Source organism: Gopherus flavomarginatus, chromosome 8 (genome assembly GCF_025201925.1).
Source record: "Gopherus flavomarginatus isolate rGopFla2 chromosome 8, rGopFla2.mat.asm, whole genome shotgun sequence".
In the NCBI taxonomy this organism is placed as follows: Eukaryota; Metazoa; Chordata; order Testudines; family Testudinidae; genus Gopherus; species Gopherus flavomarginatus.
Window position 1 is genome coordinate 63505440 of NC_066624.1, and position 21129 is coordinate 63526568.

Sequence of the window (21129 nt, forward strand, 5' to 3'; positions counted from 1 at the left end):
AGCTTTGCAGTGCACACCGCCCAGCAAAACCACACACACATGGGTGGCAGCTGAAATTTCCCCTCGAGGAGGCGAACTCCCCATCCTCCACCTCTTCTTTCCATAACCCTGCCCACACTTCACCCCAAGCCCCATCCCTGCTCCACCTCAGACTCCGCCCCCTCCCCTGCTCAGCCCCGTTTGCTGCGTGCGTCTCTCCTCTCCTTCCCCCGCTCCCTGTTCAGCCCCACCACCACCACCGCTGCTCAAAGTGTGCATCCCTCCTCTCTCTCTCCCAATCAGGAGGGACAAGGCGGCAGGGGAACCAAACGGGGAGGAGAGGAGGAACCAGCGAGTGGCGGTGGGGACTTCTGGGATGGGGGGTGGAGTGCTGGAGAGGTGCAGCCAGGCAGTGGCTGGCGGAGAATGCTGAGCTTGTATATGGGCCATGCAAGTTCCAGGGTGGCTAAGGAGGCGGTATCTGCCACTCAGCTTCTGGATTCATCTATAATCTCCCTGGGGAGTCCAAGGGACCCGGGAAGCTGAGTAGCAGATACTGCCTCCTCAGCCGCACGGGAACCTGCATGGCACATAATAAATAAGCATAAACTTCCAGCAGAAGCCCACTCCCAGGAGGGAGGGGAAGGGGCAGGGCCACCATGGCCCAGGCACTTGGCCTATTATAACCATGCACACACAAATGTCTTCCCCCACCATGTAGCAGGTTGTAACTGGGCCTATGGAAGAAACCAGCAGATCACAGCTCAGACTGTGCCATGAGGAGACATCTCCCGTCTTTCGGTGCATGCTCTCTGGGGATGGCACTATTGGAGTGAGGCTCAGTGGATGCTGGGGGGCAATGCTTGCAGGCTGTGGTTTTGCTGGGTGTGGCTGTTGCCTTGGCGTGTGATTTCCAGGTCTTTGAGCGACTGTGACTTGGCTCTCAGTCAGGGTGTTTGGTCCTGTGCCTACGCTATGACCACTGTCGTGGAAACTGCAAGGCTGTCAGCCCCTCATGCTCCCATGGGGACTTGTTTCTGCTAGACCAATCCTGGAAGCTGGAGTCTGACAAACAAATGTCCCTTCTTAGCACCGCTCTTCATTCGTGTGTTAGATTCCGTGCATCTTTTTCTTTCTAAAAGGACAGACAGTCCCACCCCAGGAAATCAGACAGCGATTCCCCTGCCAGCACCTGTCCAGACGACACCGCCCAGACCTTCAAATTCAATACCACCACGTTGGACGAGCACGGCCTGCAGGTAAGTGGCTCTGAGCTGCTTCGGTCTTCAGGAGGCTCAGATGCTGACCTGGGAGTGAGAAACCCAGGGGCAGGGTGCTGAAGTCTCAGGCCCAGGCCAGCAGGGGATGAGAGTCTGACAGGGAGCTAGACTATTCTTGCACTCTGATGGCTGGCTGGGGTCACATTCCCCCTGCTGGCCAGCTCTGCTTGTGTCTACTGACTTCCGGGTATTGGAATGAACTCTGGGACAGCCTGTACTGGTGTGTCAGTGACCCTGCGATCCTTTCCCCACAATGGCCTTTATTTCTCCCTTGTGCAGCCTGTTGTTTCTGAGGCACAGCTTCAGTGAGCGGTCAGTTTATGGCACTAGTATCATCTCCCTGTTTCCCTGTGCTCCCCGTCCGTCTCTTGCATCCATCTGTTCTATAGACTGCAGGCAGGGACCGTCTCTTTGTTCTATGTTTGAACAGCACCTGGTGCAATGGGCCTGGGGCCTGCATCATGAGGCACGTCGTTAATGATGAAAATATCAGCAGGCAGAGCTGAGCAGCCACACGGCTCTGCCCTGTCCTGTCCCCCATCATCCGCTGGGCAGTTCCCCAATGGGCGTGGAGCCATGGTGTGAAGCCTGCGCTCAGTGTCCCTCACTGATGCCTTCCTCCATGCTGGGTTCTCTCCATCCTGGCTTGTGTTGCTTCCTTTTCAGCAGGGCCTGGTGACTCGAGCTCATCCGAGGCTCCACCCATTCCCCCCCCCCCCCCGGGGATGAGTGGTTTTCATACATGTCTCAGGGGCGGGCCGTGTTCTGCTCTTTGCATTTCAGATCACCCCTAGGCCCGGGACCCACCCTCTGCTGGTGTTCGTGAATCCCAAGAGTGGAGGGAGACAAGGAGAAAGGTATGTTCTCTGCTCCCCAGAGGCACTGGCTGAGCATTTGCTCCCTCCCCAATCAGGCCTATGGATCTGGGGAGCTTAGGGTCAGGTAGAGATGAGGGGAGCTGCATGGGACAGAGGCAACCTGCACAGGTTCCCCTGGGGCAGACTGGGGGCCCCGTTACTAACCATGCTGGTCCTTCCATGATATGGGTGAGCTGGAGCTAGTCCGAGCTGTCCTTCACCTGCCAGCCAAGGGATGTTTGAGTGAAAGTTGCAGTACAGGGGGGAGTGCTCGGGGGCCCCAGCTCCCTGGGGCACTGAGTTTTTGCTGCTGACTTTTCTTCCTCTCTGTTTGTGTTGCTAGGAGCCCCACATAATGAGCAAAGATTGAGAGTAAACAACAGCAGCCCCTCCTGGTGGCAGGCTCTGGCCGGGATTTCTGCAATGGGATCTGCCCCGGGTCAGCCTTGCCCTGTGGGTAGATTCTCTGTCTGCATCCTCTAGGCCAGACGGCCCATTTGCATGGCTCTCCTTTCTTTCCAGGGATAGTTTCCTTCTGTTTCCATCTCTCACTCGCCTTCTATTTCCACAGAGTCCTTCGGAAATTCCACTATCTGCTCAACCCCAGACAAGTGTACAACTTGGACCGAGGAGGACCGACTCCTGGGTATGGAGATAATAGACAGCCCACGTCCCCAAACCCCATCCTTACCTCTCCCTGCCTCTGTCGTCCTCTCCCACCCCCCTGCCAGCAATAAGCCATCCCCTGTGATCACCTGACTCTCCCTCCTTGTGCTTCCACTTTCCAGGTTGAATTTTTTCCGGGACACCCCAGACTTTCGTGTCCTGGCATGTGGCGGGGATGGGACTGTTGGCTGGATCCTGGACTGCATAGGTAACTCAGGATCACAGGTGCCCAAGAGACCTGAGCTAAGGAGCTGTGTAAGCTGCCGCACCATGGAGCAGCCATGCTTGTAGCTGGGATGAGATGCTGTGATGGAGCTCGCTGGTCTGACTCCATGTGGTGGGAACAGACCTGCACGTTCCCAGAAATTAGGCTAAGGGGCAGCAGGGCCCCATTCTGCCCTAGCTCTCTTCTCTCCTGCCTGACTTGGCGTTGGTTTCCTGCTGCCCCCAAGCCTTCCCCAGTGCTGGGAAAATGCCTGCCTCCTGCTGTCTGGTTTATCGTCCACGGCAGCCCTGCTCACTGCCACCCCTCTGGCTTTGTCCTGTCCCTGTCATGTTCTGCAGCCTTCCCTCTCCTCCTCTCTGCTCCCATGGCTCTTCGGGTCGAACCCCTCTCCACACTCTGCCCCGTGGCCTGCCCGCCGCACCGGGTCACATGGCTTCTCCCTGGTGTGCGGAGCTCTCTTCTGAAGACACCCCTCTGAGCCTCTATTGCTGCCTTGTGTTAGGAGGTGCCTACCAATGGCATATTCTGGCAGCTCCTGGCAAGCAGGCTGAGCTATCAGACACTGGCTCCTGCCTGCAAGCTGTCCTCTTGTGGATGGAATTGCCAGGGGTAGAGGACACTTGCTTGCTCCCTGGGTATGCTCATGCTTTCACATGCATTTGCCCCATTTCCAGGCTGGCACAGGCTCTCCCTGGAATCTGCAGTGCCACAAAGAAGCAGAATCACTCTGTTTTTCCCCAGAAAGGTTGAGTCTGGTTTTCAGCTCTTTGCGCTTTCCCGGGAGCCTCTGCATTGTGGATGATAGGACGGGGACTTAGCCGAGAGGCCGCTGGCTTGTGTCTGTGCTAACAGCCTTCTCTCTTTGCATTGCAGACAAGGCAAACTTGCTGAAGCACCCCCCTGTAGCTGTCCTGCCACTGGGAACAGGCAATGACTTGGCCAGGTGTCTGCGCTGGGGAGGAGGTGAGGCTTCCTGACATGGCCCCCTGGCCCACTCCGCCCCGAGCACCACAGAACACACTTCCAAGCTGCCTTTACAGTCACGTGCTGTACATCCCGGAGGCAAACTGTCCCTTCTCTGGATGTGTGGATGCATGGCACAAACTCACCGCCGTGCGTGCTGTCCAGATGCACGAGGACTTGCTGTTAATGCTAGTGAACATGGCAAATTCAGCTGCATCAGGCTGAAAATGTACCCTGGTGAGTCACCCCTCTGCTTTCCTAGACACACAGCTGATCTGCTGGAGCGGCCCAGGCAAAGGATTCAAATTCTTATTGGGTGTGAGGGGCTTTTCTTCCATCTACCCTTGGGAGAGGGTGTGGCCTAGTGGATAGAGCAGTGGACTGGGACCCTTGGGTTCTATTCCTGGCTTTGCCGCAGGGTGACCTTATACAGGCCACTTAATGCTCTGTGCCTCAGTTTCCACATCTGCACTGACCTCCTTTGTAAAGCGCTTTGAGATCTACCTCATAGACGAGCTAGGAATTGCCATTTCGAAGTACGTCACCTAGCTAACTGGGATGAGGGAGCTCCTTGGGACCTTGTCGTAGTCTCCTCTCATGCGTACCATGTACACCACAGCTGCTGTTTCTATAAATAGGGAATAATAACAGGGAGTTCTCTCTGTCACCGCTGCAGGAGTCACATTTCATGGCACAGTTTTGTTTCCAATCTCCCCCATCCTCTCCTTGAAATAGCTTGAGAATTGGCTTTCTGTGGGAATGGTTTATCAGATGCTTCATCAGAATGCCAGCAAAGGAGAAATGAAATCCCAGCTGAGGCCCCGATCCTGTAACGGCCAGCAGACCCTAGCACCCTCACAGAGCATTGCCTGGGCATGGGAGTCCATGTCCATGGAGCAAGCTACAGGGTCCCGGTTAGAATGGCAATCTCTCTTACAGCAACGGTGCCTTCGGCCAGCGCCTCACTCCATGTAGCTAGCCTGCTATTGCACTCACGTGCAGTCGGTGTTTTCTGAACAGATACAGGCCCTGCTCTGAAGAGGCTGTGCTCTAGGGCCTTGTCTACACAGAATAGTTGCGCCAGATTAACTTGCATTGGTTTAAAAACTGCTGTTGTTAAACAGGTGCAAAGCCCTGGGTGGGCGCGCTAATTTCAGTGTAGCTTAGCTGGTAAGGAGCTGACTTCAGCTGCACAGATATAAAAAGAAATCAGAGTGTCTACATGGTGGACTGCAATGGCTCCATCACACACCTTTAGTTAAACCAGCACAAGTCTGTGCACAGAGCAGGCCTGAGAAGACAAGCCAGCCCAGGAGATGGGCGAGCGAGGCACACATACAAGTACAGCAACCAGCTGCGTGTGTGAGTGTGAGACAGGCCCTTTTCACATGGGCTCCATTTTTGTGGGTTATTAAGTGATACATCTGCATTGGCCTCTCTACCTGCTTATTTGCAAAGCTAACCTGTCTGCATCTACGTCTCCACCGAGCTGTTACTGGCAGCTGTGTTCTTAGAATCGTAGAATATCAGGGTTGGAAGGGACCTCAGGAGGTCATCTAGTCCAACCCCCTGCTCAAAGCAGGACCAATTCCCAACTAAATCATCCCAGCCAGGGCTTGGTCAAGCCTGACCTTAAAAACCTCTAAGGAAGGAGATTCCACCACCTCCCTAGGTAACCCATTCCAGTGCTTCACCACCCGCCTAGTGAAAAAGTTGTTCCTAATATCCAGCCTAAACCTCCCCCACTGCAACTTGAGACCATTACTCCTTGTTCTGTACCACTGAGAACAGTCTAGATCCATCATCTTTGGAACCCCCTTTCAGGTAGTTGAAAGCAGCTATCAAATCCCCCCTCATTCTTCTCTTCTGCAGACTAAACAATCCCAGTTCCATCAGCCTTTCCTAATAAGTCGTGTGCTCCAGCCCCCTAATCATTTTTGTTGCCTTCCACTGGACTCTTTCCAATTTTTCCACATCCTTCTTGTAGTGTGGGGCCCAAAACTGGACACAGTACTCAGATGAGGCCTCACCAATGTCGAATAGAGGGGAATGATCACATCCCTCGATCTGCTGGCAGTGCCCCTACTTATACAGCCCAAAATGCTGTTAGCCTTCTTGGCAACAAGGGCACACTATTGACTCATATCCAGCTTCTCATCCACTGTAACCCCTAGGTCCTTTTCTGCAGAACTTCTTCCTAGCCATTCGGTCCCTAGTCTGTAGCAGTGCATGGGATTCTTCTGTCCCAAGTGCAGAACTTCTTCCTAGCCATTCGGTCCCTAGTCTGTAGCAGTGCATGGGATTCTTCTGTCCCAAGTGCAGAACTTCTTCCTAGCCATTCGGTCCCTAGTCTGTAGCAGTGCATGGGATTCTTCTGTCCCAAGTGCAGGACTCTACACTTGTCCTTGTTGAACCTCATCAGGTTTCTTTTGCCCCAGTCATCTAATTTATCTAGGTCCCTCTGTATCCTATCCCTACCCTCCAGCGTATCTACCACTTCTCCCAGTTTAGTGTCATCTGCAAACTTGCTGAGAGTGCAGTCCATGCCATCCTGCAGATCATTAATGAATCATTCTTCAATCAATGAATGATCATTCTTGTCACTGTAGCTCCCCAGTCCTTCTGAGCGGGAGGAGCAGAGTATAGAAGAGAGACCGTTCACACTCTGACAACCCAGATCTTCCTTCTCCAACTTCCAGTTCTTCTGGACTTGTGTTAGACCCTGGCCAGGGAGTTAGGCAGTCCAGGTTCAATTCCCAGCTCCATCCCTGGGTGACCTCAGCTGAGTCACCCTGGGCCTCAGTCCCTCCCATCTGTACAGTGGAGGGACAATTCTTTTCTCCCCCTTGGTCTTGCCAGCTTGGGCTGTGATCTCTTTGGGGCTGGGACGATCTCTTGCTGAATGTACATACAGCATCTAGCGTGTTGAGCCCTGACAGCACGTTAGGTGCTGCTCTAATCCAGTCCATGACTGGTGCCATTGCTCTGTGGGATTGGAAAGGCTCTGACTGGGAAGACATAGAGATTTTTCTTAGGCTTCTAGTCTTCCAAATCCCAGAGTGGCCTGGCTTGCTAGTGAGCAGCATGGACTCTGGGCCAGGCCCAGTCCCTGAATGGAGCTGGAAGGGAAGGGTTTCCTCTGGCTTCCAAAGGTAATCATGCCCCCTCTCTCTTCCTTCCCCTCCTCCTGTCCTGGGCGTCCCAGGCTCTTTGCTGGCTCTTCTCTGCCTCCCATCCATCCCCTCTGGACTCCCTCAATCCAGTGCCTTGCTGGGTGGCTCGCTGCTCTCTCTGCCTGGGATCATACGGCTCCCCTGGGCACTGGACTGAGCCTCCGGGGGGCGAGGCCTGGGGTGTCGCACCGAAATCCCCATGAAGCTGAATGATTTTCCTGCCTGGCAGCACTGCAGCAGACTTCCCACACTGGAGCACCAGAGAAACAGCAAATGCCCTGCCAGGAAATGGAGCCCTGTGAAGCGTGCGATGCACTGGATGGCCCAGTTTGGATTCGGGCCTAACTAAAGTCGGCTGTCCCTCGCCTCTCCAGGAGCACCCTGATCTAGTACAGCAGGGCGTTTGCACCCCGTTTTGGCTCTGAATTTCCCCACGCCCGCCACCGGGCTGGGCTGGGCCACCTCTCCCTGACCTGGCCAGTTTGCCACTGCACAAGTTGGGGTTTCCACCACCACTTCATCTGCCCTTTGCTCCTTCCCCCTCAGGTTCCCATGTGTATGCATCTGAGTTGGGGAATCCTGTGGCCACCAGCCTCTCCTGATCACCGTGCACGACGGAGTGGGAAAGTCACTTAACAAGGGCCATTCACATCCCCACAGAAAACAACTCCAGCTCCCGATTCCTGCAGCTTTCGAAACCACTGACCCAGCCCATGTATCCCCACTGGGTCGGCCAGTAAGCACTGCGCAGGAGAGATCCTTGTGGGTCGGGCTCAGAGCTCGAGAAGCAGCCGCCCATCACCGTCGCTCTTCGTGCTTAGTGTCTGCATGCAGCCCCAGCCGGAAGAGAGAGGCAGCATGGATTCAAACACTGACCTGGCTCTAACTCAGCCCCTCCTGCAGCCCATCACCCAGCTAGCTTGGTCCCTGGCATGTGGCAGAGAAGCAGGTGATGGGAGCTAAACCTAAGCAAGACAGAGGTGACCCTGGCAGGAAGGGCGAGAGGTGTGAAGAGCAGGTCACCCCACAGCAGCTCCTGCTCTCAAGGGACTCTGCGCTCTGGTAGTCTCCTTGGTCCAGAGCCGGGAGTTGGTCAGTATCCCTCGCAGCTTCTGGACATTCAGATAGCTCCTGCTGCCAGAATAGCCTGTCACTGGCTGCTGGCATGAAGACTGTGCCCCCGAATGCTGGGCCGTGGTCAGAGACAAGGCCCTCATGGTTCAGTGCTGGATTGCTGGCCTTGGGCTGGGCTGGGAATGTGGGGGTTGACATCAGCTGGGCCAGAACCCAGCAGCCATCCGGCCCCACCTCATGCTCTGCCATGAGGCCGGATCCCCGCAGAACAGCGGATCCACCTCGAGATCAGGTTTCCCACTGGTGTGCCACTGTCTGGCACTGGGCTGAGTTACCTCCACGAGCAGGTCTTGCTAAGGGGCCGAGAGCTACACCGGCAGCTACATCCACAGCAGCGCTGATCTGAGCAGCCACCGGACACAGCCTTATGCCAGCAGAGGAGAGCTGTCTTGGCAGCTGGTGCGAGGCCATGGCACGTCCTGCCGGAGGAGGTGAGAATGATCCCCAGGCCTCCCCGCTTTCTGAGCAAAATACCAGCTTTACAGCTTGCCATTCCCGCAACAACAGCAACAGGCACCAAGACCAGAGAAGAGGCAAGATGTTCACACACACAGTCCCCATCCTGTTGCCAAGGGACAGCGGGAGGCTCTTGGATACCCTAGTGATGGGCCCTGGAGAAGAGCCTCAGTAGAGAGTGGGTGCTGTGGCCACCCATGTGGGCTGTTGGCCCGGTTGTTACTCACCACGGGCTAGGAACAGCTACATCTTGGCTCCCAGCTGGACTCGCAGCTTTTGCTCCTGCAGTTCCAGAGAGCTGGCTCTGAAACCTAGGCAGTGGATCTGGACAAGGTCCAGTGGCCCATGTGAACCGACTGCGTCCTTTTTCTGTGTAGAAAACCCTGGGCCCGGTGAATAGGATGCTATTCTAACAAGATGCAGAGGGGCCAACCCCAGAACCCTGGGAGTCCAGGTGGGATCTGCTGCTTGCCCGGGGACTCCTGTGAGTGGATTTATTCCTACCTGGAGTTACTCTTTGCAAAGCCTCTTCCCACTCTGCAGCACTCGCCTCCAGCAACTGTGATGGCACTCCAGGGGGAGGGAGTGATGGACCTGTTCACTCTCTTCTAATCTCTGCACCCTGCTGGGACCCATCCAGTGCACCATGAACCCGACCCAGCTCTGCCCTGGCCCCCCAGACCTGACCTGACCCGACTCTGCCCTGGCCCCTCAGACCCGACCTGGCTCTGCTCTGGCCCCCTCAGAACCAAACCATCTCTGCCCTAACTCCGCAGCCTTGGCCCTACAGGGCTACCCATCTCTGTCAGTGACTCCCCCAGATCCAACCTATCTCTGCCCTGACCCCTCAGCCTTGACCTCGCAGAACCAATCCATCTCTGCCCTGACCCCTCAGCCTTGACCCTGCAGACCTGACCCATATCTGCCAGTGACCCCCAGACCCGACCTATCTCTGCCCTGACCCCTCAGCCTTGGCCTTGCAGACCCAAAGTGCCTCTGTCAGTGACCCCCCTGGATCCAACCCATCTCTACCCTGACCCCTCAGCCTTGACCCTGCAGACCCGACCCATCTCTGCCCTGACCCCTCAGCCTTGACCCTGCAGACCCGACCTGTCTCTGTCAGTGACCCCCCCCAGACCTGACCCATTTCTGCCCTGACCCCACAGGCCTGACCCTGACCCTAGTCACTGCTGAGCAGCATGTGGTGTCTCCCTGATGGTCTAGTGGTCAGAATTTGGTGCCTTCCTCACTGAGGCCTGGGTTTGATCTTTGGTCAGGGAAACATCTATGGAACTGCCAGTGACCCCACAACCTGCTGAGTCCTGCCCACTGCCAGTTACCCCACAATCTTCCCCATTCTGATCCCAGGTTTTGCTGAGTCCCTCTCAGCAACCCTGTTGGTCGTTATCAGGCCCTCGCAGCCTGATCTGCCGTTGCAGTCAGTGCTGGGCCCTGTTCATTGCTGACAACACCAGCCCTGGTTGCTTCTGCACCCTACCAGCCATGAGCAAGTCTCTGTACTACACATGGCCACACTTTAGCATCCCCCCCGGTGCTGCCAGTGACCCCTGCCAACTCGGCATGGCACTGGGCTGTGTGTCCCACCCATTGCCGGCGGAGGTGTACGCTAGCAAGCTGCCCCGGTTAACCCTCTCGTCGCCTGACTCCAAGTGGCACTGCCATGTGCCCCATTGGCAGGCACTGTGCTGCTCTGAGCATCTCTCTTGCACTAACAACAACCCCATCCTTTGTCTCTCCCAAGGTTACGAAGGGGGAAGCCTGCTGAAGGTGCTGAAGGACATTGAGCACAGTATCGAGGTCATGTTGGACCGGTGGCGGATTGACGTGATCCCCACAGACAAGGAGGAGAACGGAGACCCTGTCCCGTACAGCATCATCAACAACTATTTCTCCATAGGTGTGGTAAGTAGTCCTGGGATTTCCCTTCCAGCAGGAGAACAATGAGTCTGCTCAGACCTGGCTCAGCCAGAGCGAGGCGGGATCAGTGAGGAGTGGTGTGTTGGGTGGGCATACAGACACTGGCATAGCAGAGCCCTTTGGCTGTACTATGCCTTCCATGTTGGGCACGCAGCTAGTACCTTGAAGTCACTGTGTGGCCCTGTGCTGGTTTACATATGAGTCACAGCCCTTCACGCCATGTTGTGACAGGCCCAGGCTGCGTGGAACGGCAGTGTGCAGCGACCTGTGGAGCATTTTCATGATGTTTTTCCAGACTTCTAGGATGCAGCCCAACAAGTCGGGCCCACCAGCCTGGCTCCCAGGAGTCGTCCCTCCTCACCCAGCTAGTCCCATTGAGGTCAGTGAGGAGCGGTCCCTATTTTGCAGTGGCATTCCTCACTCAGACAGTACCTCAGGCACTTTGTAGACCTAGCTCTGGAGAGGTGGGGCTGCTGCTGGCTCTGCAAACCCAGGTGGGGATGGGATATTCCCAATGAGAAATCCCGCTCAGGAAGGGCCTCCCACAGGCTAACATTGCTTGACAATGAATCAACGGCTTTGGTCTTTGTAACAGCAGATTGGCAGTGATGCTGGTTGAACTGAGAGCAGACGTTAGTACCTGGAGTGAGTGCTAGCCAAGCTGCCATAATAGCCTCTTCCCAAGGTGTCTCTGCCAGGGCACCTCAGTTCTGATCTAGTCCATTGCTGCTCCCCCACTGAGATCTGCTAGGATCTGTCACCCTGGGCCTGGGGAAGCCTATTTCAATCTTATACCCTGATCTGCAGCATAACACACTCGTTGAGGGGTCACATAATTCTGATATCCGAAGTCATCACCCCAGCAGCAGTCCCCTGCTGTGACTCCCTCTGTATCCGATCGCTGTACGACTTGCGGGGCGCCCCCCTGCTTTACAGACACCTACACACTGGGGGGGAGGGCGTTTCAAAAGGCAACTCCAGTGGGAACAGAGTTACACCAACGCTGAGTGTTTCTGAAAATGCTCCCAGGGCCCCAAAGCGTTTACACTGTTTAGATGCATCCTCCAAAAAAAGTGAATCCACTCTGATATAAACTATAGAGAGGCAGGTGAAAGGGAACTGCCCTGCTGGTCCTATGTGTATTGTAGCAATGTGCAAACACCCAAGGCAGTGGCCAGGCCCTGTTGCGTCAGGCACGCAGAGAGGCAGATCCTTGGCCAGTGTTAATTGTCAGTGCTTTCTTCATGCCTGTTTACCCCAGATGAGGCTCTGCATCATGCGTGTCTTGCCTTTGGGAGCTTGTCCTCTGCACAGAGAAGGCAGACAAATAGTAAAAGACAAACAAGAGCTCAGTCACAAGGCAGAAGTTGTGTAACTTGGCTACACTCTTGGGTGTAATTCCAGTGCTGTCAGTGGAATCACCCCTGCTCAAACCAGGTCAGATTTTGGCCCATAGCTTCTATTCCTGGCTCCTCCCAAGAACTTCTCTAAACTCAGGTAAATGTCTAATCTCAAAATCTAATCTGTCTGTGCCTTGGTTTACCTCTAGGAAATGGCTCTAATGATACTTTCCAGAGGCACTGACTGAGCCTTTAGGTTTGAGAAGCTCTGTGAACTCTTAGAAGAGCCACACAAAATACACCGCAAAGCTCTGGGTTTGGGTAGCATCCCTGGCTGGATTAGCTGGCATTTTCCCAGGTGGCCTCTCCAAGTGATAGTCCCTGTTCATCTGTCTAAGCCAGTGATGTTCAGACCTCAGGGGAAATTAGCCATCAGAATTACCCAAAAGAGCCACAGGAGTGTGAATTCATGGCTTCATTCTCTATAGCACTATATGGTCATATTCAAACAGTATGGGGAAACGTTTAGTTTTTATATATAATTCTCACAGCAAAATGACTGACCAACTATTATTATTTTATCAACTACAATTGGTTAATAACATAGTAAAAGCATCCTGTTTGGTTAATAACTTAGATCGGTTACTAATTAAATCCCACAATGTTTTAATATCATGGGCTGTAAAGAGCTGCAGGAGATGCATTAAAGAGCCACTCGCAGGTCCTGAGCCACAGTCTGAGTATCACCACTTTTTTCCTGTCCTCACGGCTGTTTGTAGCACGTCTTGACTTATCAAGCATGACTCTTTCTTCCAAACCAATGATCAGCCTCGCAGATGGGGAACGATATAAGGGGTACAAGTCTCAAAAGTGCCTAAAACCCAGAACCACAACTGGACTGAGGCCCCGCCCTCCTAAAGAGGAGTGGGGTTTAGCACACGCCCTTCTCATCTCCACCTCCCATTGGCTAGCTTAAGCAGCTCTCCGCCTATCACTCTGGCTTTGTTGGAGCCCATGCTTAAGTGCCCGTCTCCCCCTGTTTGTTGTTCAAGGAACCTAGGTGCCAAGCTCGGGCTGTGTGGATGCCAGTGTTGTACCTGTGATTTTCTGGGCACCTATGGGGTTAGGTGTGTGATGTTGAGCGTTGCCATGCCAATGTCCCTTTGTGGATAAGGGTATCAGTTACATAGGAGCCTAAGGCTCAATGAGACATGGGCTCCCAAGTGCATGAGTCTCTTTTAAGTCCCCCCAGCCCCTCCTCCCATGGCATCTGATGGGCACCTTCCCCTCGTTTGGTACGTTGCCGTTTTTCTCTGGAGAGTAAATGTCATTTATTTTCTTTTTCAGCTTTTGGAAGGGGGGAGCCAGTCTGCTGGTGTGACCTTCTGAAGGCCGGGCTGCCCCAGCTAGTCACCGGCCCCCTGGGGGTTGGCTGTCATTAGCAATGCGTTCTCTGGAAGAGAGGAATGAGTCTCTCCTGGCTGAGGCTGGCATGGTTTGGGAAAGTGGGAAAACAGCACACTTGAGTCATCAGGATGAGAAACCTGAGCCTGGGACACTGGAAAGGAGCCTGGGTGGTGGAGAGGCTGACTCTGTTCTGTCTCTGTGCAGGTCACTGGTGAGGTGCTGGCTCCACTGATGCCAATGGGAGCTGTGCCATTGACTGCAGTGGGGCCAGGATTTTGCTCCGCCTCTGCTTCCTTCACAGGTGAGGGTGGATTTTCCATCAGTCTGCAGGATCAGCATCCCTATGGACACGGGTGAAAGTAACTTAAAGGACTTGCCAGTACTCCAGAATCCTGAGGAGGGATGTGGCCTCCACTGGAAGAGGTGGAGCCTTTAAATCCCCAGGCCCTTTAAATCAGGATTTAAAGGGCCCAGGGCTAGGGCTGTGGTAGCAGCAGCTGGGAGCCCCAAGCCCTTTAAATCACTCCCTGAGTTCCCAGCTGCAGAGGTGGCTGGGAGCCCTGGGGTTCAGGGGCAATTTAAAGGAAGTGATTTAAAGGGCCCGGGGCTCTAGCTGCTGCTACTGAAGCAGAGCCCCGAGCCCTTTAAATTGCTGACGGAGCCCCAGGGCTCCAGCAGCAGGGCCCGGGACTCCGGCTGCTGCTACCCTCCAGGGCCCTTTAAATCGTCTCCGGAGCCCTGCTGCTAGAGCTCTGCTGCTGGAGCCCGGGGGTAGTGGCAGCAGGGCTCCGGTGGCTATTTAAAGGGCCCGAGGTGGTAGAGGCAGAGGGAGCCCTGAACGCTTTCAATAGCCACCAGAGCTCTGCTGCCGCTACCCCAGGGCTCCAGCAGGCTCCAGGGGCTATTTAAAGGGCCCAGGCCCTTTAAATTGTCCCTGGAGCCCTGAGGTAGCGGCAGTGGGGCTCCAGCGGTGATTTAAAGAGCCCAGGGCGGTAGCGGCGGTAGGAGCCCGAGCCCTGCAGCCGCTACCCCAGGGCTCTGGTGGCAGGGCTCCAGGGACAATTTAAAGGGCCCTTGGCTCCAGATTTTTAAATTGCTGCCTCAAGAAGCCAGTCCACCCCGGTATGGCGCACCAGCTGTTGCTGGCAGCGGTGGCAGGTTTGTAGAAATTTTGGTGGTGCCCAGAACCTGCCCCTGCCCAAACTCTACCCTCCCAAACTCCACCCCCCACCTGCCCAAGGCTCTGGGAGGGAGTTTGGGTGGGGGAGGAGGTCTGGGGTGCAGGCACTGGGCTGGGGCAGGGGACTGGGGTGCAGGAGGGGTGCAGGCTCTGGGAGGGAGTTTGGGGATGGGAGGGAGTGTGGAGGGAGCGGGTGCAGGTTCTGGGATGGAGTTTGGGGATAAGGGGGTGTGGAGGGAGGGGGTACAGGGGTGAGGGCTGTTGGGTGAGACTGGGGGTGGATTTGGGGTGTGGCTGGGAATGAGGCGTTTGGGGCATGGGAGGGGACTCAGGGCTGAGGCAGAGGGTTAGAGTGCAGGGGGATGAGGTCTCTGGCTGGGGCTGGAGATGAGGGGTTTGGGGTGTTGGAGAGGCTCAGGGCTAGGACAGAGGGTTGGGGTGTGGGGGGATGAGGGCTCTGGCTGGGGGTATGGTCTTTGGGGTGGGGCAGGGCTGGGGATGAGTTTGGGGTGCAGGCAGGCTGGGACTGGTGCCAGAGAGAAGGACTCCCCCCTGTCCTCTCCCTGCCAGCAGCAGCGAGCTCTGGGGTAGGGACCCCTTCTCCCCCCCCGGCAGCACACTCACCCCTCCACTGTCACTGCACGTGTTCCTAGGGGCCCTCTCAGGTCCAGGAATCCCCCTCGCCTCCCCTGTGGTGGGTGCCATGCTGGGGGGGCTGCCATCACATGTGCGCCTCCTCCCCTGCTGCTGCCCCTCACTGTAGCCTCACTGGGGCTGCTCCTTGCCCAGCGTGGGGCAAGAGCAGTGACTGTGGGCAGAGAGGTGGCTGTACTGGTAGAGGGTCCCACTGGAAAATGAAAGGGTCCAAGGGGGAAGTGCAGATTGCCCTGGCAGTAGTGGAGGGGGGCACTAGGACCCTGTGCCAGCAGTTAATGCAGGCAGGCAGCATGGAGCTGCAGGGGACTGGGAGAGACAAATGCTCTGCTCCGGGACCTAGGGAGGTGCATGAGCACAGCAAAGGGGGGCTGGGGCACACTCAGGGGAGACGCAGGGGGGCAGCAGGTGGAGCCAGGGGGGAGACCCGGCCCCGAACATTCGTGGAGCCGGGCCCCTGGACCCTCAATACTGCTGGAGCCAGGAGGAGGAGTCAGCGAAGGAGAGAATGCTCCATTTTTTTGCTGGTAGCTACTGCACCTTTTCTTACCAGTCCTCCGAACCGTCCCGTACTGGCTTACTTTCACCTCTGCCTATGGAGCAAGGCAGGATCGAAAGGCAGTGCAGAGCCCTTCCTCTTCCAAAGTGGGGCTTTAAAAAGCTGGAGCCTCCTGCTGCCCTGTGGCCTGGCCATGTTCATGGTGCTCCTAGAGCTGATGCAACAGCCAGCAGAGAGAGGGCACAGTGTGCTGGGGAGCCCTCTGAAAGGAAGGGCTGAGACGTTGCCAGCAGTGTAACCTTTCCAGATTTAGAATGAACTACCAGGAAAGGACTAGAGTTTACGACAGCATGAAATGCAACTAGGGGAGGATTTAAAAACAAGGGAACAGGCTGGGGTCTGGGCTAGGAAAAGGGCAAAAATGCTGTTAAATGAGATTTTTTAAACGGTTACTTTTTAATGCAAGGGAGGGTGCCAGTCCTGCTACTGAAGGGGCGGGGGGGTGCCCACCCTTCCACAGATTTGCCTTGTAGACCCTAATCCTGCAAATCTTTACATGCACGGTCAGTGTTCCCCCAGCAACACCTTGCTGCAAGAATGTGTCAGGCACACACGTGAGTTAACTCTTGCCTGGGTGGACTGTGGGTTCTCAGTTTCCTTTCTCTTAGCTGGGCATACCCTGCCTGGGGTAGAACCTGGCCCTACGTGAGACAGATCTTAGAGCAGGAGTTCTCACACTGTGCTCTGGTGGTCCATGATGCTCACTCTCCTGTTTATTTATGGTTGCTAAAGTGCATCAAGCCAGATAAAAACACATTGGCTATTTTTCTTTGTAAACAATTACTGTGGTTGCCAAAGGATGGTAGGAGCCACCAGCTGAGAAGGGTAGTGGGCTTTGCAATCACCAGCAGGAGGAGGGATGGCCACACTTCAAAAAGTTTGGAAATTTGTGCTTACTTCTAGTGTGGGCGTGAAAATGTCACAGGAAATTTCCATCAGCAAATCAAATCATTGGCAAACTCCTTCTTCCCCAGGGACTAAGTGAAGGCATTTAGTCTGCAATTCAGCAAAGCATTTAAATTCAGATCAAAGGTTAAGCCCACACTTAAGTGCTTTGCTTAGTCAGGGCCTTCGATTTGATGTCTCTCTGATTAAATTAAATCCATATGGACTGGCTGGTATTACAATGTTCCGCTGAGTGCTTGTGGCGCACATTATTACTGGGCTAGAGTAAGATTACCAGCTCAAAATAGTCTCCAGAATGTCTGTCTTACTCACTAACACTGCTGCCTATAGAACCAGCAGGAAAATCTTTCTCCAGATATTGCCAGGTACCACTGAAGCTTTGAGAGAGCCCTGTAGTTCATATAATCCCATTTGCCAGCCCCAGTCCCATGCAGCCATTCCCTCCCCTGTTAAGTCAGGCTGGGACATGAAACCAGAGTGACTCTAGTTTGGGGAGCAGCACTACTATGCGTTCTTTGCTCCAAAGGCACAACCATAGGCAATAAACATTTCACGTGGCTCAGAACGAATAGGCATGTCTTCTGGCACGGGAATATGAATGGAGCATTTTTTTTCCAACAGGTCATGGCTTGCCCAGCCATCCCTGGAAGGGGAGGGGTTAATATCACCCATTCATAGTGTGATACAGCAGCACTGTGGTAAACATGTAGTAGGTCCCATGTGTGGGCACAGGTTGAGTTGTGAGCGTGAGTCATCCGGGCCCCTCTCCAAAGAGATATCCGTGAGCACACAGCACTGTCCTCCCAGGAGGTTTATTTCAGAGCAGACAGACAGTTTCCTCACCCCATCTTACTGGAGTTTCCTGCATTTTTTAAAATCATTTTTCCTAGCAAGCCCTTTACCACGTGGCCTCAAAATGTGCTTCTTTACGACAGCTGCTTCCCTGCTGCATCGTGCCTATGGACGGCTTGGCTCTTGCGAGGTTGAGCCAGAGTCCTAGGCTGCTGGGTTTCTTGTTTTGGTGGGGAGCCCATTGATCAAAAAAAAACCAACAAGGACACTGAGGCTATAAAACAAATTCCTCCACACAGTTTGTTATGGAAGCTTGCAGGGTACTGGGGAGCCAATAAAATGGAGACACCCTGAAAGCTTAAGTCATGCTTGAGAGGTTTGGTATTGACAGAGGGCCCTGAAAGAATGCCCTGGAGATGGGCGGTGTCAGTCTTGGGAAGCTGGACTGCCACTTCCTGTCTGCTCCTCCTTTTATTTTTGGGCATGAGGAATGCTGGGCAGCAGCCATAGCACCGACCGGAAGGTTTGGATTGCATGTAGCTTAGTGATATATTTAACTCTGGGCTCTCCAAAGGCCCTAGGTAGCTATCCTGTCGCTGGCTTTTTGGCGACAAATGGGCTGCTGAGTCCTTGGTGTAGCGCATGCATTGCCAGGGCCACCCGAGCCCTGAGACTTGAAAGAGATCCGCCAGCACAGTTTGTATACTATAGTTTATAGGGAGGCTTGAAAACTACATAAGCGGCTCACTTTATACCCCCGCACTCACATGGCTGCTACATCCGGTCCCATGGCACATACAGGCTGTCACACCTTTCCAGACAAGCAGAGAGTCTGGTTAAAATCTCCCCTCTAACATATCCTCCATAGCGAGTCATGGCAGTTAATCTCTTATGTAGGACAATTAGAATGGCACACAGGGAGCCAGAGAGGGAAACTGTGCTCGCTGGAGCATCAGGTGATATTCCACCTCGCTTCCCACTTCACCACTGAGGTAGCTCTGGTTGGGTGATAAAGGTTAATTCCTTTCACCCCAGAGAAGCTGCCTGTATTGGCCAGGGTGTAGGCATCTGGGCCAGTAGTGCCAGCTGGGCCAGGGTTGAAGGCAGGAGTTGGGACTAGTTACCAAGCCAAGTCAGGAGATGGACACCAAAGTCAAGCTGGGCAGAGGGCCGAAGGCAGGGATCAGGAGTAAGATGGGTAAAAGACAAAGTCTGTAGTAGTAACAAGCCAGAGTGTCTACACTGCTGCTCAGACAACTTCCTGGTTTAAATAGGTGGTGTATACCAATCAGGTGGCTGCAGGGTTCTTTTGCTTGGGCTTCTGTGGGTGGTACTTCCTGCGGTGCCTGACCCTCTAGCAATTGTCAAATGCTGCTTCACTTGGCTCCCCAGTGGAGACATTGGTCACCCCAGACCCTCCAGCTGCAGGTTCTAGTCCAGGGATAGGCAACCTATGGCACGTGTGCCGAAGGCGGCATGCGAGCTGATTTTCAGTGGCACTCACACTGCCTGGGTCCTGGCCACTGGTCAGGGGGGCTCTGCATTTTAATTTAATTTTAAATGAAGTTTCTTAAAACATTTTAAAAACCTTATTTAATTTACATACAACAATAGTTTAGTTATATATTATAGACTTATAGAAAGAGACCTTCTAAAAAGGTTAAAATGTATGACCGGCACACGAAACCTTAAATTAGAGTGAATAAATGAAGACTCGGCACACCACTTCTGAAAGGTTGCCGACCCCTGTTCTAGTCCCACAGATCCTTATGCTGTTCCATCATGGCTTCTGCCTCGTTGTGACACAGCCAAACTGCCTAGGTCTTTCTCAGTGTTAACTCCTCACTCATAATTCCCTCCCTTCTCCAAAGTCCTACAGAGTTTAATAGAAAATAATCTTGCTGTTAAAACAACAAAGAGTCCGGTGGCACCTTAAAGACTAAGATTTATTTGGGCATAAGCCTTCATGGGTAAAAAACCCACTTCTTCAGATGCAACCTATCTTGCAGCAATTCAAATCTTGCTGTTGAATTTTTGAATTGCATCACAGAATTACATAGAGAATTCTAGCCCTGCTATGGAATCATAATGCACAACTCCAATAACCTACAGAAAGGGTGTTGTTCCCTGTTGTGTTGGATAGGTTGGAGAGTAATCCCAATAGATCCCCATTATGTTCTATAGGATTTAACTGTTGGAAATTTTCATAAATGTTTGACTAAAATACCTCACATAAGAGAGGGTATTATTAGCTTAAGGAATAGGAAACAGGGAGTCAATGGCATAAAATAGAGTTTTTTATGCACATTCAGCTCTTGAGATAAACTGGCCTTCAGGAGCTGAAGGAAGGAAAGAAACACCATCACTTTTCCCCCTAGCTTGCTGTTTGGTCACTTGCCATCCTTCTCCCCCTCAGAGCTCCCACATGGGTTTAGGTAGTCTAGGAGGGAGGCCAAGTTAGCAAGTTGCATCTTGTTTAACATGACCGTTTAACATGGCTGGCCCAAGCTCTCATCTCAGGTATGCAGGCGTAGCTCTACAGAAGTTGGTGGAGGAGGGGAATTTAGGTGGTCAGGTGTCTGACATGCTCTTTTTCTAGTGTAGTGGGCGATATAGAATGCTGTCTCATCATAGAGTGATCACATGCTATGTGCAATGAGTGTAATGTTATGGGACCCCCTCTTGAATACCCGATAACGGCATGCTAGCCATTATGCAGTACTGCTGCAGAGTGCACGATTCCAAGTCTCTCTGCACGACTAGAGTTACGGTAAAATCCCCAGACTGACGATGATGGCGTTAAGGGCACAGAAACAGAGAAGTAAAATATCCATTGAGTCATCTAGTCCCTGTCCTTCCTGCTAGTGCAGGATTGTCCCTTACTGTATTTTTTGTTGTTGTTTTTGTTTGGTTTTCTGTAGTTCTAAGGCATTAGCAGGACTTCAGGGGAAATCACAGCTTAGTCATGGAAAATTTTGATAAAATCAGATACCGTCAGCATTTGAGATGTCCATGACTTTTCCTTTGTCACCTCTTTGCCCTCAGCCTCCCACAGTTCCTTCTTCTCCAAGCAGGGCCCCGCTCTGTCAGCAGCAGAGCACACTGACCCTGAGCTATTGTCCAAACTCACCTGTTTCCTAGGGCTTGGCTTTGCTGGTAACTCAGACATGGATGATGTTTGTTAAAAAAAAAAAAAAAAACTAACTAGGTCTTAGCGCAGAAATCACAGCCCTGAGTAAACTTCTGTTGCAGGCATTAGCCTCAAGAGCTATTTCCTGGCTAAGGAAATGACGCTTACTTCTCTGAATCTCAGCTCTTGGCAAGTTCATGTTGATTTTCTGGAAATGTCTCTCTTATGTCATCAGGCATTTCCCATAATTCAGCTCACGTGTCCCTTCATTCCCTCTCCCTGCAGGACGCCTCCATCGCTCATCGATTCCATATGATGAGAGAAAAGCACCCTGAGAAATTCAACAGCAGGTAAACCCTTTGGCCATTCCATCGTGACGCTGGTGGAAGCATTCCCCACCAGCTATGGGAGGAGGTGGGAGGAGGAAGTGCTGCACTGGAAGAATCTTGTCTTGCAGGGAGCACAAAATTCAACTGTCTAGGGCCATGT

At 53.5% G+C, this 21129-nt stretch overlaps 1 protein-coding gene across 6 annotated transcripts in view; it reads left to right on the forward strand.

Moving 5' to 3' along the window:
- DGKG (diacylglycerol kinase gamma) overlaps nt 1-21129 on the forward strand; it is a 206516-nt gene that overhangs the window by 133341 nt on the left and 52046 nt on the right. For all 6 annotated transcript variants that reach the window (XM_050965403.1, XM_050965402.1, XM_050965406.1 and 3 more), the window contains 7 exons: nt 1122-1238; nt 2043-2116; nt 2688-2762; nt 2905-2990; nt 3882-3971; nt 10497-10657; nt 20926-20990. In XM_050965403.1, the coding sequence (XP_050821360.1) occupies nt 1122-1238; nt 2043-2116; nt 2688-2762; nt 2905-2990; nt 3882-3971; nt 10497-10657; nt 20926-20990 (668 nt within the window). The remainder of the gene's footprint in view (nt 1-1121; nt 1239-2042; nt 2117-2687; nt 2763-2904; nt 2991-3881; nt 3972-10496; nt 10658-20925; nt 20991-21129) is intronic.